Source organism: Mustela nivalis (genome assembly GCF_964662115.1).
Source record: "Mustela nivalis genome assembly, chromosome: 6".
NCBI lineage: Eukaryota > Metazoa > Chordata > Mammalia > Carnivora > Mustelidae > Mustela > Mustela nivalis.
In genome coordinates, this window is record NC_139025.1 from 151,645,543 (window position 1) to 151,660,167 (window position 14,625).

The 14,625-nt window shown below is 55.8% G+C and overlaps 1 protein-coding gene across 3 annotated transcripts in view; it reads left to right on the forward strand.

Moving 5' to 3' along the window:
• Positions 1 to 5,578: 5,578 nt before the first annotated feature.
• Positions 5,579 to 14,625, forward strand: part of ALPK3 (alpha kinase 3) — a 46,011-nt gene continuing 36,964 nt past the window's right edge. Inside the window, exons 1-3 of one of the 3 annotated variants that reach the window (XM_082736136.1) lie at positions 5,579 to 5,753; positions 10,828 to 10,866; positions 14,287 to 14,408. In XM_082736136.1, coding sequence (XP_082592262.1) covers positions 5,611 to 5,753; positions 10,828 to 10,866; positions 14,287 to 14,408 — 304 coding nt within the window. In that variant the 5' untranslated portion in view covers positions 5,579 to 5,610. Of the gene's footprint in view, positions 5,754 to 10,827; positions 10,867 to 11,024; positions 14,179 to 14,286; positions 14,409 to 14,625 lie in introns of those variants that run through there. The other 2 variants (XM_082736138.1, XM_082736137.1) reach the window with 2 other exon arrangements.

Here is a 14,625-nt window from a genome sequence, read left to right on the forward strand (position 1 = left end):
CTGAGTCATGCATTGGCCTTTTACGATGCTTCTATTTTTTGTCATACTTACTATCGCAAATTGAAGTTGAGTTTTTGGTGAATAAATGCTAGAAAAGGAAGTCAATGTATATGTAACCGATTGTAATGGAAGATGGGGCAAAAGGACATGATAAAGCCATTTAAGACAGTTCTGAGTGGGAAAAGCCCCCATAGCTAGTGAGAGCTCCAGTGACCAGCAGCGTGTCTGTCTTCACGGGCGGGCGTGGTTATCTATATATCATGGTGAAGGTCTAAGATCCGGTCGACCTTGCTTCTACAGCTTAGCCCCACAGCTCTGACCTCCACTTCCTGTGAAGATGGGGATGTTGACCATGCCTTTGGTGTGTGAAGAGTGGTAACCTGCTCTCTGGTGAGGTGTTCGTTCATTAAACTGGGAAGACCCGCTGTTTCTCACCTCCCTTTTTCAGGGATAGCCCAGGGCACTCTGTACACAATTCCTATTTTCCTCTGGGGTTTTCTGGTCCTTAGAGCAGTTTTCTTGGAATTTCTCCCTAGGACCCACTGTGCAGAGATAGGGCTGAATATTTTTTTGTATCTGAGAAGGAGGGTAGGTTTTGCTTCCAAAGAAGCGCTTTGCCTGAGAGGGAGGCTTCACATTTTCTACCCAGGCTGGTTCTGGAATGTGATTTCCATGCAGGGAAACTGCGTGTCAGACAAGGCAGACAGTGGGAAGGGGACAGCAAGGACGGGGTAGAAAGTTGTGGGCAAGCTGGAAAGTTTGGACAGGTCGAGGGGTTAGAGACTGGAGACAGCACTCGACTTTTCAGGCGGGCGAGGGTGGTGGCGGTGATGGGCTTACACACTAGGCCCAGCCCGTCAGGAGAAGCATGGTGGGTCCCAGCCAGCTCAGAAATGGTCTGTCGGGGCGCACCTTGGGTGAGCAGTCCATGCAGTCACTTGAAGTTGCAAAAAATGAGAAGATGTAGCTGCTGAGGTCTGGCTGAGAAACAGAAGGGTCCTTAGAGAAAGACTTGAAGGGGAGGAGAAGGACTGACTGGTTTGCCCTGCAAGGAGACCAGGAGAAGCCTGGGCTGGGGGGGGGGGGGGGGCTTTCCCAGGTCTCTCTGAGGGTGTGGAGCTTGTGTCCTGGGCCCAAGTGACCGCCGCTGCCTCCTGACCACAGAGTTTCCCTCTCATCTCATGATCGCTTTATCCTGGAACAGGGCCTACATCTGTGGTAGAAATTCCTGACTCCTCCAATCCCATGTGGAATCAGAGTAAGTGCACTGGGGAGGGCACTGGGCTGGAGCAGTTCTGTGCTTGAGTCCCCTGTTCTCCTTCCAATCAAAGTAGAATCAGGAGTGGCTCCCTGCAGCCAGTAATCCTTTAATTGGCGTCCACTTACTCCAGCGCAGATGCGGCCACATCTCCGGTCCCTGGAGCGCCAGACTGGCCTGCCCATCCCAGAGCGGTAGAACCTGGAGTCTCCACCCTCCAGGGTCCGGGCCTCAGACCCCCAAGCTGGGATCTGTGTCCAGCTGGCCTGCCCTCCTTCAAAGTGGAAGTTCTTATCCGATGGTCTCACGTTCCCCTATATTTTGAAGGAACTGTTGGCTACTGCAAGTCAGGAGAGCAAAGAGGATGTTGGAATCTTGTTTGGAGCCATTGCTCTAGGGAAAGAAAAAGGTCAGCCTGGGGAGCTGGGAAAGGATTGCCAAGCTGCCCGAGACCGGATTGAGGTTAGAAACCAGTTAGCCAGCCTTGTCACTAGAAGCCACAGCCAGGATTCCAGGTTAGGGACTGACAAGGCAAATTTAGTAGAAGGTCAGGGGCCCAGGGAGATGAGGCCTCTGAGAAGAGTACAGTTGTCGTCAGGGTCATTGTCCTCCCTACACTGTGCCTGTGTCCAGACGGGGATGGGGGAGCAGTGGGTAAAGGAGCCAAGGAGAAACTCACGGGAGGGCAAGGTAGGGGTCTGGAGTTGCCTTAAAGCAGACAGCAGGCTGAGTAGGGGGAAAGATAACAAAATGGCATTTTAGAGGTGGAGAAATTCCTCTGCTGAGGTTCAAGTGATGGGCATTTGATTGGGTTGCTACAGGGAAGTGGGGGTGAAGGTCTTCGAGAGGCTGAGGTCAGCGGACCTGCTGCCAGTGTGTTGGCTGAGTTACTAGAAAGGCAGAGCTGATGGCAGGGACCCAGAGCCTGGTACACAGTGGCGCTCACTGTGCAGTGGCCTGAACTCAGTAAGTTCAGGGGGAGGATGGTGAGGCACGTGGAGTGGTGTCCTGGCAGCTCGTAAATGTTGGGTGACGTCTGCTTCAAAGGAGAGTGGAAGGGGAAGAGATGGAACGAAGCTGGAACAGGAGGCGTGTTGGCCCTCACGTAGAGCGCAAAGCGAGGGGCACAGTTGTGGGGGGGGCAGGTGCCCCAGGAGCCACAGCCGTGCCTAGACAGGGACCAGCTTCCCCAGCCAAGCGACACATGTTAATGAACAGTAGCCTAAGACTTTCCTACCACAAGCACCCAATTACTGCAGGGCCCTGGGAAGTTCAGAACAACCAGGAGAGGGGGTCCTGGCACCAGTAAGAAATTCCTACAATGCTTTATCAGTACGCGTATCTGACAGCGAACCGGGGACGATGGTTATTGCCAAATGCAGAATAGCATGAGCTTCTCCATAGTCTCCCAGCAGCTTGCACGAACTTCTCTCCGAGGCTGTCTTTCTTTCAGGCTGGAGAGGCACAGATTATCACCTTCATTTCTCTACCCTCAGCACCTGGCATAATGCCCAGCACAGAGTCGTTAGCAATTATTTAATAAATATGTGCTGAAGGAACAGCCGCGACCTACAGGGTCGTAAAGGGAATGCTTCATTCCTCTTTCCGAAGAAGAAAGCTAAAACTTGGGGACGGGGAGCCATCTGCCCAAGGTCACACTCGGTGGGGAGGAGAATTAGAACCCAAGTGTCTAGACTCCCAGCCCAGGATTTGACAGCCCTCAACACGTCCTCCGTCTCCTGCTAGACTGAAAGCTTAGAGAGGAAAGAGATTGTGCCTTTCTGACCTCTCCATCCCCGAGTGCCTTGGCCCCCCTTACTCAGCTCTGCCCCTGTCCTCCTGAAAGTCTGCTCCTGATGTCAGCACACCACGGGAAGCTGGAAGGATGGATCGTACACTAGCTGACAGGAGCAGAAATTACAAAGGTTTAGACAAGAAGGAAAGGGAGTGGGAGATTAGGAAGATGAGCTTTAACTAAAAAAAGGTACAAGTTTGCACTCGGGATTAAAAAAAGACTTTACAACCAGAAGTAGGGAAGACTTAGGTGAACAGTAGTTCGTGCTGAGCACGCACAGGCTCAAAATCGATGAAATGATTTGGCTGCGAAAACACTTGCTAGCGAGCGGGGCCCAAACCCAGGGAGGTGTTAATTCATTTGTAGGCCGCTGTGGGGTGACCTCTGTGTGGGTCACTTTTTGAAAAGGAAATTCATCAATTAGAGGGTCACTTGGGTGATTAGTGATACCAAATCTGTGGTCATAGGGAGAGCTGGCCTCAAAGGGAGGTCTAGCTTCCTGGTGGAGCAGAAAAAACCTTCTAGATCCGGCCTAAATTGTCCATTTCCCCACCTCCTTCACATTTGAACAACATGCCCACCAGGCTCTTCTGTACCTCCATGCCTTTGCCCACTCTGTTTCTCTCCATCTGGAATATTCTGTCTGTCCTCTCCCCCTCTGCCCCAGCAGTCGGCTTGGTGAGCTCCTATGTAATTTTCAAAATCCTTCTCAAGTTTACTGCCTTGTGAACTGTCCAAACCCAAACCCCGAGCAACCCACTCTTCTCTCTATACGTTCATGCTCCCTTACATACAGTTCTAAAACTACACATTTCATCTTCGCTGTGTTTTATTTATATGCCTGTTTTTCCGGTTGGACGAAAGTTTCTTGAAAGCACAGATCCCGTGACTCCTACCTGTAGCACACTGCCCTAGTACGATTCAGGGGTGTTCATACAACTTAAATGCACCAAAACTTCAAGCTTGCTTTCAAGGATTTGGATGTGGATGACTGAGGCGCTTTAACACATGCACCTCCAGAAAGCCAACAACAAGGGGACAGGGAGGCATGTGGTCAGGAGACAGATTTGGGCTCCCTGGGAGAAACTGTCTTCTTATTGGTCAAGACTCCCATTCTCCCAACAGAAGCCTGATTTGAAGCAGCTTGAGCAAAGAGAACTTTTTTAGTACACAGATTTGACGAACGGGTCAGACTGCCGACCTACAAGAAGGTCAGGGATAAAGCCAGATTTCAGGAACACCTGCAGAGATGGACCCGAAGCCATCAGGACTCTGAGCCCCCGCTTTTGCTCCTCTTGTGGTCAGCTTCCTTCTTCCCCGCTGCAGACTGGCCTCCTCCATCAGGCAGGAAGCATGGCTGCTGAGAGCTGAGACCTCATAGCTCACCGCTCCCCAGCACAGAGAGGCCACTTTTCTCCCCCAGTTCCAGTTAAAAAACTTGGTGAAGGACTCCCACTGGCACAGCTTGGGGGTGATGCTTACCTCTGTGGTCAGGGAGCCCGGTACCACGATGAGCCTGGCGTGAGTCAGCTGCCAGCCAGCAGAGGCCAGGGATGGGGTCGTGTAGGAGTCAGGCGGCTGCGGGTGGGACCACACTGGGAGAGGGAGGGAAGAGCCATTTCCAAAACAAGGGGGAATGTACATGTGTGCAACTTCTGGGACCATAGTCACCCAGCTCCACACACTTTCTGGATGCTTCCAAGGATAAAGGAGAAAAAAAGAATGGATAAATATTGGTCACTCCCAATATTCAGAACCAGGATCAGGCAGTGCTTACATTCTTACTCTTGGAAATCGTTGCATGGTTGAATAGTTTTCTGAGCATTAGGACTCCACCATTTCCCACCAAGGTGCCCAGAAATGGAGGCTGTGTGGAATAGGAGGTCCGATCATTCTAGAGGGGTTTTCTGAGCCCTTCATCTATGCTAGATAATGGAAAGGGAACCCAAGACGCATCCAGAGGGACTCCGTGGAGATGTGTGGGCTCGTCTAAGTCGTGGACCAACAGTCACTGGCAAGGCGAGGGCCAGCGGAGGCCGCCACCAGGAAGCAGGGGCCCGGTCGCCGGCTCCCTCGGCGCCCACCGCGTGGAGTCCAGGCTCCAGGCGGCTCGATGTCCCCGGGCCTTCGCCCGACCGGCTCCACCAGCTCTCGGGGCTTCTGCACCTTCCACTGCGCGAAGGCCGCGGGGCCCGCGCTTCCCCAGCGGCGAAGGGGCCCCGGGAGCCGGGGAAGGAAGCTTGGCAGGAAGCCCGGGTCCTGGGGCCTGGAATTTGGGGCACAGCGGGAGGCCTCCCCAGGCTCTGGCCCGGATGCCCGGGCCCCTCCCGGGCGCATCGGGCCAGCGCTGCGGGGTCCCCGCCTCGGGCAAGGCCTGGAGGCGCCCCCCCCCCCCCACCGCGCCTCTGGAGGCCGCGCTCCTCGGCCCGGGCCGGGGGAGGGACAGCAGCAGGTGACGACGGTCGGGCCGCGGGGCTATAAATAGGGGCGCGCGTCAGCCGCGGGCGGGAGCGGCGGCCGGCAGGGCAGGGGCCTGGGGAGCGCGGCCGGCGGCGGGATGGGGTCGCGCAGGGTCCCCGGACGCGGCTGGGGCTCGGGCGGGCGGTCCGGGGCGGGGGGCGACGGCGAGGACGACGGGCCGGTGTGGATCCCCAGCCCGGCCAGCCGCAGCTACCTGCTCAGCGTGCGGCCCGAGACCAGGTGCGTGGCGCGCCCCCCGGGGCCGGGCTGGGGGCGGCGGGCGGAGGCCGAGGCGACGCCCTCCTCCCGGGGAGTGGGGGGGGGCGGGCGGGCTGCGACCTGAGGCGGTGGCCGGGGCGCGGTGGCCCTCTGGGCCGTCAAGGCTCGTCCTGACCCCTCGGGGCCTTCGGGGCCTCGGGCCTCTGGCTACGGGAGGCTCGAGAGCGGAGACGGGCGGTACTCTGGGGGCGATTTCACAAGGGCCCCCAAGGCCTGCCTTATCCCTACCTGGCTTCCGTCCCCCCTCGGCCCCTCGGCCCCCTCACCCCATACTCAGCTACTCCCTGGCCTCGGATTCCACAGTGAGCGATAAGGAAAGGCAGTGGTGAAATTCCTCCCTGGCTGGAAGGGAGGCGGGGAGCATTCACAGGGTAGGGGCCCAGTGGGGGGGGGGGGGGTGTTAAGGAGGAGCATGAGGTGTGGGGTGGGAGGAGAGGCCCACCCTGCCTGAGGGCCACTTAGCTGGGGGGGGGGGGGTGCGCGGCGGTGGGGTTCACCGGGAAGAAATAAGTCCCTATTTCTGGGCAAATAAGATGTTCTTCGGAGCCCAGGGCTGGGTCTTCCCCCAGGATCTTCGTGGGGGCTGGGCAGGTACAGGGGTGGGTCGAGGTGCTGCTTGGCCGTGTCTGGAGAATCAGAGCTTGTGGTTCCAAGGGAGCCAAGCACCCTGCCGGTTTGCGGGAGTGGGATGCCAAGGGAGGGCTCCAGCTCATGAGCCCTGTCTGTACACTCCGCCAAGAATTAGGGGTGGGGTTTCTTTGTTTTAGGAGCTAGACTACCCACAGATAGAAAGACACACAGTCAACAGAGAGGCCTACAGGCACTCAGAGGCACCCAGACACCCAGGGACACGTGCCCTGCCACGGACATGGACATTTCCTGTCCGCCTCCGAGCAGCTCAGTTTCCCTCCAACACTGGAGCCCGTTTTCCGAAGGGAATTGTGATGCTTGGCTGTTGGGACAGTGGTTGTGTCCCAGCCCCAGAGCTTGGCTTCTTGTAGTTTATGCAGAAAACAGCCACTCATCGGAGAAGCTGTCTGGGGACCTCTTGTCCTCCGTTCCTAAAACAGCACAAAAACAGACATCAAGGACATTCAGGAAAAGTCCCAGGCACTTCCTCGTGAATTGGCTGAGTTCTGTTGACCTTGGAGTTGGAAAAGTTCAAATGTAACCGGAACCGGTTTCTGCATAAAACTCGTCAAATGGTGTCACATGTCTGGGGCAGGGCTGAGGGCTGGTGTTAGTGACTGAGTCAGACTGGACGAGGCCCCTGGCTGCCAGGAAAGAATGCCCCTTCCTCTGAACCCTTGGCTCTATGGAAAAACTGGAGTGAACCTCAGGCATTTGTTCTGATCTGTGGTGAAGCTGAGTGCCTTGTGGGAGCCTCACACTTGTCTCACACTTGTCACGGCGACTCGACTCGGCCACTCGCCTGGGCTTTGCCTCCAGCGTCTGGCCTTTGTCAACACCAGGAGAACCCACAGAAGCGAAGCCTGATGGAGGGAGGGGTGGCTTGAAAACCAGGCAGAACAGGGAAGGCAGTGGATCTGGACTGGCAGAGAGGACAGCTACCTCACTGAGCGGACATATGGTAGATGATTTTTAATTGCCTACCTGATGAGCAGAAGGCAGGGTCCCAGCCTGAGCACTGCAGGCAGGATGGAAGTGGCTGGTCCAAGTCACCTTGCACCTAAACATGAAAGTTCTTCAAAGGACAGTCTTTTCATCAGGCGTTTGGAGGAGGCTGGGCTGGGGCAGTGGGAGAGAGGGCTCTGTTTTGCCCCTGCTGGCTGGCTCTGGACCCCCACAGGTCCTCAGGGACAGGGAAGTCCAGATTTATCTCACCTCTGGAAAAGCCTCTGGCCAAAGAAGGGAGAATGGAACTGTGAATGGCTGTGTTGGGGTTGGGGGAGCGATGCCTAGTTCAAGGCCTGACTCTCACGTTAGAGCGGGCAACCCTGCAGTCTTCTGTCCCTCGCAATGGCCTGACTGCCTTTGGGGATGGGAAGAGGACCCAAGAGGTGAAGGAGAAAGAGGGTCCCTTGAGGACTTGGCCAGTTGTTCTTGGCTGCAGCCCCCAGATGAACCCTGACTATCCCAGAGTCCTGATGGAGAGGCAAGTTCTTCTCCACGCACTCTTGGCTCCCACATTTTCTGGGTCTATGTCCAGATCCACTGCCTTCCCTGTTCTGCCTGGAGCTCACGAGGCATCATTCTCAGGGGCCTAGTGAGGATGGGCTGCCTCTGGGAGCTGATGGACAGCTGGGCTGGGGGCTGGGCCACCAGAAGCCTTGGCCCAGGTCTAGAACCTGGCTCTCTGTGCCTATCTCCCCTTGCTTAACCCCACGGCCCTGAGGTGGTTTCCAGACTGTAGTCAGCTCAAGGGTATTTCCAGTGCCCACTAGGGTCAGAGGTCCACCATACAGGTAGTTCCTGTATCCCTGTAGGTCCAGCTTCATAGGACATCTGCCCTCTAGGACCTCAGCCCTCTAGGAAGTGGGACATGGGGGACTACAGCAGGGTAAGGAGCTATATTCAGGTGGAGAGACACTCAGAAGTTTCAGAAATCCCTACCCCCTCATTTCTTGGATAGCCTGGTCCACCTGGGCTCAGAGGAGCCCTAGAACCTATGTATGTTTACTACAGACAGCTTTGGAAGACCTCTTCTGTTCTACTTGGGTCAGGCAAGAGGGCTCAGCCTGAGTCATCAGGCTAGGATTTTCCAAGAGCCTTTTATGTCCCAGAATATGTAAAAGCCAGGATGAATGGGAGACCCTGGTTTCCGTAGCCAGTCCTGGCTCCCTCCAGGATCACGTTCTTGCTTTACCGAGAGAGCCTTCCTTCCTGGGCCCTGCATCGCCGTTCTATACAATGCAGGTGGCATTAAGAACTCATTAGGACTTTTTGCACCAATGTTCGATGCCCCTCAGATTCTGACCCCTTCGCGGTCAGTAAAAGGAGACGTTCCTGCTTGGGTGAAGCCCCGAGCCTAGCTTTGGCCCCGTCGACAGGGCATATGCAGAGCTTCCACCCGCTGAAGATAAGGTGCCCCCGTGGCGCAGGACCCCTCCTGACCCGGCTAACAGCGGAAGAGCGAGGCCTAGAGAAAGCAGGTCGGGACAGAGCGGCTCTCTCTAGAGAGAGCCAGGGCGGGGTCTCTGTCCCGGCGCAGGGTCTTATCTGCTTGCAGGGGGCACCTTTCATTTTCCTCTTGGAATTAGAGAGCTGATTCTCTCCCTCTCCTTCCCAGGGAAGAAATCCAGACCCAACAGAGGAGAAACCTCTCAATTACGAGGAGAAAGGCAAAGGAAGTTCATGGTCAGGAAAGGATGGAGTTGGCCAGTGTCTTGGAACCATGGGAGGTTCTGCCCACGCAGCCTCCAGAGGATTTTTAAAGCTCTGAGCAAAGGCAGCTGCGCCCTTGCTCTTCCCATCTTCTCTGGAGCAGCGGCTCCCTCTGGGGGGCAGCACCCTTCCTGTTTGAAAGATGCTCGTGCATACCCTCTCTCTTCCTTCTTTCTCTTTCTCTCTCTCTCTCCCTTCCACAAAAACAGCTGTTGAATGCCTGCTGTCTGCTGAGCACTGTGCTGGGAGCAGGAAAGCTACAGAAAGAGCTCGGTCTGGAAGGCAGGGCAGACAGGGTTTAGCGGAACAGACGGAAGGAGGGAGGGCTTTCCAAGCAGGGAGAATGGACGGATGGGCTCAGAGGTCAGCAGTGGACATGTCCATGGCAGTTAGGGACAGGGCTGGTTCCTGTGGAACATGGGTGTTAGGAAGTAGAGAACCGTAGTGGTCATGGGGGTGTGAGCCGATCGGGGAGGACCTTAATTGCCCAATTAAGGAGTTGAGACTCAACAGGGGGGATTGTCACATCTTTTTCAGGGAAGTGGTGTGATATGGGGGGTGAAGGAGAAGGGGGCCGAGGTGGTCCTCAGAAATGGAGCTATGGGGGGGTCTAGACCAGGACACAGCAGGAGTAGCGAAAAAAGGAGAAAGAAGGCCAAGCATTGTGGACCAGCTGCACTTGGAAGCTGGAGGAGAGGGAGGAGTCCAAACAGCAGATTTACAGTTGGGAGTTTGGGAGGATTCTGGAGGTGGCTGCAAACCCAGGAGCTTTGTAGGGGAAGCCGTGTTTTGGGGCAGAGGAGGAGTTCTGGGTGTTGGTTATAGAGGGACAGGCTGTCAGTGGAACCTGCTGTAGTTGGAGACGTAGGGACAGCTGAAGGGGGCCAGTGTGGAGGGAATGGCCCCAAAGTCTCCCCAAGGGCCGTGGGACAGTGGCCCTAGACTCTCCCAGAGGTGATCATATTAGGAAAGATGGAGGGAGAGGCAAGGCAAGTGTCCCTGTGTGGGTCCTCTGCCCCCAGTGGCCGACGTACCCCCCGGCCAGTGTCCACTTTGAGCTGCCCCGGGGTAGGAGGGCTAATCAGGGCCTGTGGGCATCATCACGGGCCGTGTGCTGATCTGACGGAGCTGGGTGCCTCCTGGTTCCCGCTGAATTAACTGCTTTGTCTTTCTCCTCTTCTTTTCTCTTCTAGCTGGTTTGCCTTGTGTGGCCCCTTTAACCATACTTTAACCTATTAATGGGTGTTCTTCCAAGCCACCTGTCTCCTTCTAGGAATGGGGGCTCTTCTCCCCCAAAGACCGAGGGGTGAAGCAGGAGCTGTCCCCCAAGGCTGGAGGGCTGCGGGGTGCGGAAGCATGCCAGGCAGCCCTGAGCCCCTCTCTGGGGGCCAGTGACCCAAGTGCCTGGCACGCATTTTTCTCAAAGCGCAGCCCCAAGGAGCCTCCTTCCTGCCTAACCATCTCTCTGGACTCGGCTGCATTTAATGAGCTCTTGGTTTCAGATACACTGGTGTCTGGGGGTGGGGCCACTCGCTAACCAGAGCAGGCCAACTAAGACAGCTGGTCCCTTTTAATAGAAAGGCCTCTGGGCCCCAGATGGTGGCCAATTAATACTCCGCAGAATGTTGTTGGTGTCGCCTCCTTTCCTTGCTTTTTTGGCCTAATGATTCCATTTGCTGTTTTCGCTTAGCTTATCAAGCAACCGGTTGTCTCACCCCAGCTCTGGAAGGTAAACGCACATTGCATTACATTTCTCTGACTGCTTCTTTTTCTTGGGTCTGGGTGTTGAAGGGCCTCTGGGAGACAGCCTGTGCACTATCGGGGGAGGCTGCATGGGGCGAGGGGAGGGCTGGAGGGCGGCGGGCGGGGAGTGTGAGAGGGCACTCTTGTGAGCACGGAAGGGTCCCACGGGGGCCGGAGCTGATGCCTGCATGGGCCACTGAAAGGCATCTGGGGACCCAGAAATAGGCAAGGCTTCCGGAGGTGCCTGCTGCTATGTCTCTGTGCCCCCGGGAGAGGCACCACGGGGCTTGGACAGCGAGCCACCAGGCATGGGACCCACTTCCCAATCCAAGGTCCGTCCCCCCTGTGTTTGTCATGCCACATCTAGGTTGCACACCTTACTGCCGATCTTCTGACCATGGTTCCTGCCTTAAATGGTTTCCTCCTGAGTCCCTTAAGTTCTTCTACCGCCTCTTTCTCTTATTCCCTTCTCCCTTGGCTCTGTCCACCCCTGCAGGACCGTGTGCACTCTTTGAGGGCAGGGAATACCGTGTTAGTGCATTACCGCTTTTGCTTGTTCCCAGAACCCGCGGCAGAAGTAGGGCAGGACCCAAGTGGGCCCACAGTCGGGGTTCACCCACAGAATGCCTGTCCTCTCCTCCCGAGCTGGGGACAGCTTTTTACCACTGGCTGAGCTGACTTTCATAAAGTGGGAACATTTCCTGGCTCTCTCCCACCAGTTGGGCCTCATCCCAGACTGTGGTAGATTTGGGGAGAGGTGCCTACACTTTCTGTACACAGAGAAATATGCCTGCAGAGCCAGATGGTCCCCGACTAGCTAATAGTGTCTACAGACACGCTTGGGACCTACCATGCATGTATCCTCTGCTGTAGGAGAGCCTTGCGGAACCTTGGTTCTTCGGTTGGTTCAGGGTCTCGGTGGGTGGAAGAGAGGGCATCACAGCCAAATTCTAAGGGGAGGGCTAAGTGCTGAAAGAGAAAGGACCTTAGAAGTTAAAGCAAGGTAAAGAAGCTAATGTAAGGGCAGTATTAGGTTCCTCCGAACACCACAAAAGCCAGTGATGCTGGTGTTCCTTAGAAACACACGATTAGGCTGTGATCTCCTTATGAAGTCACAGAGTGGGAAAGGCTTGGAGGTGTCAGGGTGGGACCAGGCCATTGCCAGATGTGTGGACTGCTGGCTCTCCGGGACCCTGGAAGCCGCGCATCCGGAGTCCGGCAGAGTGGCCCGGAGGAAGGGGACAGAAGGGAGGTGACATTCAGTGGACAGCTTATGCAGGAACTCCCCCGTCTCCTTGAATGCACCCCACACTTACCTCCCAGAGGGCTTTCGGCCTGCCATGCCTTTGAACAGTTAACGTGTGATTTTTCCACGCCAACATTTTCTATAATGTAGCTTAGAACCTAGTGTGGGAAGTTTGAGAAGAGGAGTGTTCTTTCCTGTTCAAAATCAGTACGGACACAAAATAACTACTTGCTGCTGAATATTTAGCACAAGCACTGCCTCCGCAAATTTCCTCGAAGCAGACTTTCCCTGCTTTCTCACGGTAGCCCATTTCCGGTAGCTTATTTCCTTAGACCCGTCCAAGCAGCTCCATCCCTTGAGGCTAAGCTGGTATTAGATCCAGGCTCATGTTTACGAGTAAGATAGGATTCAGGTTCTGGAGGGGGGACAGAATGAGGGATGTTTTGAATTAGCTGCGACATCATGGAAGTCCAATTCCTTTGGGCACAGCAGTTTCCTTGGGCAGCTGTCGGTTGGGATTTGGTATGCCCCGAAGTCAGAAATTTGTCTTAGTGTGAGAGCGTGAGAGCGGCAAGAAACGCCTTCAGATGTTATGTTCCTGAGTGTCCAGGAGGTGAATCCCTGAATGGGTTAGAGAAGGAAAAGTTGCATGTGAGAGAGGAGTTCTAGGTAAGGGTGTCCTAGGGAGTGTCCTAGAAGCTGGACTTCGAGCCCAGGTCAAGCATTCAGGGGTGTGAAGAGTTAGGGTCCCCTTTCTGGGTAGTGTTTGTCGGGGAGGGCTGCTGTCAACTCCCTGGAGGCCCAGGCATCTGCATTCCCGTGGAGACCCCGTGGCTGGAGCACTTGTTGGTCCAGAAGTCTCACTGCTTCCAGATGTGTTTCCTGGGCTAGAACTTTTCTCCTCAACCTCAAGTCCAGAACGACAGCCACTGAAACGAGGAGTTGAGTGTGGAGGCTTCTCCCCACCAAGCACAGGGTCATAGCCCCTTGGTGCAGCGTTCCCACAGACCCCGCTGCCCCTGGTGGAAGGGGCTCGAGCAGACACGCATTGCCTGGGTGACCGCCCCTCCTCCGAGGCACAGAGAAAGGCAGACCCTCCTGCTTCTGATCACTTCTCCCCTCACCATCCTCACTGCTGCTCACAATGGGCTGTCTGAGTTGGGGGCGTGGGGAGGGCTGGGCACGGCTTGGGCACCAGATGACCTGGCTGTGTGGTTAACGCTTCACGCCTAGGGACGCATTGTGTCTCTGCTGGCCCATGAGAGGGTTTGGCATGGTGGTTTGCTTCCCACGCCTGGGAAGGAGGGGACCTGATGGGGTCAGCAGTGTTGGTGAGTCCACGCTGGACTCCCATGAGCCTGCAAATGCCCTTGATTTTGGGGAGGCAGACCGTCACAATGGAACTCAAAGTCCTGGCTTTTGCAGGGGTGGGTCTTTTTATTTGGCAGTCCCGCTGGTTGGTCTCAGAGCTGGAAGCCATGTATCCACGCGAGCATGTGGCGTCCAGAGAGGGTCCAAGAGCAGACTCTCTTTCCTGACACCCCAATGAATGAGAGCCTACCCTTGGATCTGGACCCCGGGCATTGGCTGGCTTATTCGTTGTCTATTATGATCTATGCTCATACATGCGGGGGCATTTCTTCTGAGCCCAAACATTTGGAGAGGCCCCGGAACTGTGTCTCCTTGAGGGTTGACTGGCTTTCCCTCTTTGGCATGGATGGAAGCCCTGCTGTGCTGGGGTCTTCATCTCCGAGGCTGGGCCTGTCCGAATGTGTGCCACCCCCATGCACGAGCTTTCCTGGAGATAAAAGGTAGAGGGTAAAGCAAGGCCCTCCGACAAGGATGGGAAGGGGACGCCAGGGCTGGTGGTTCAGCATGCTTAGGAGCCTGGCCCATGGTCAGAAGCCTGCCTATTGGAAGGGGTCTGGATCAGGAGTCCATCCAGCCCGTCGGTTCCATCCCTGCCACCCGCCTGGCCAGGACATCAGGCTCCCTTGAAGAAAGACTTGCTCAGGTACTGGAGCCGTGGCCACGGGATGATGGATGGATATGGTAAGATCGAAGTTGCTTTGGACAACACCAGCCTGAACTGGGCGATACCAGATATCTTGGTGGGGTGTGGGGGGAAGACCACTCTGAACATTTCTTTGCCTCTCCTAGGAGCACCTTCTGCTCCATCATTGCTCAGCTAACAGAGGAGACCCAGCCGCTATTCGAGACCACGCTCAAGTCCCGGGCTGTGTCCCAGGACAGTGACGCCAAGTTCACCTGCATCGTCACAGGTAATGAAGCCCTCTGTAGGATGCACACCAGGGTCACTGCACACAGAAGGGTTTGGGTTTGTGCTGTGGGTCCAGGCACAGAAAGGGTTGGCTCTTTGCACAAAACTGGGCAAGTTCATATTCGTTTCTTTAGCTTTCTCTCCAGCTGAATCTCCCTGAGGGGGCTGGGGTCCCTTTCTCCTCCCCTTCTGGAGCCACATACACGCCCCACGCTTCT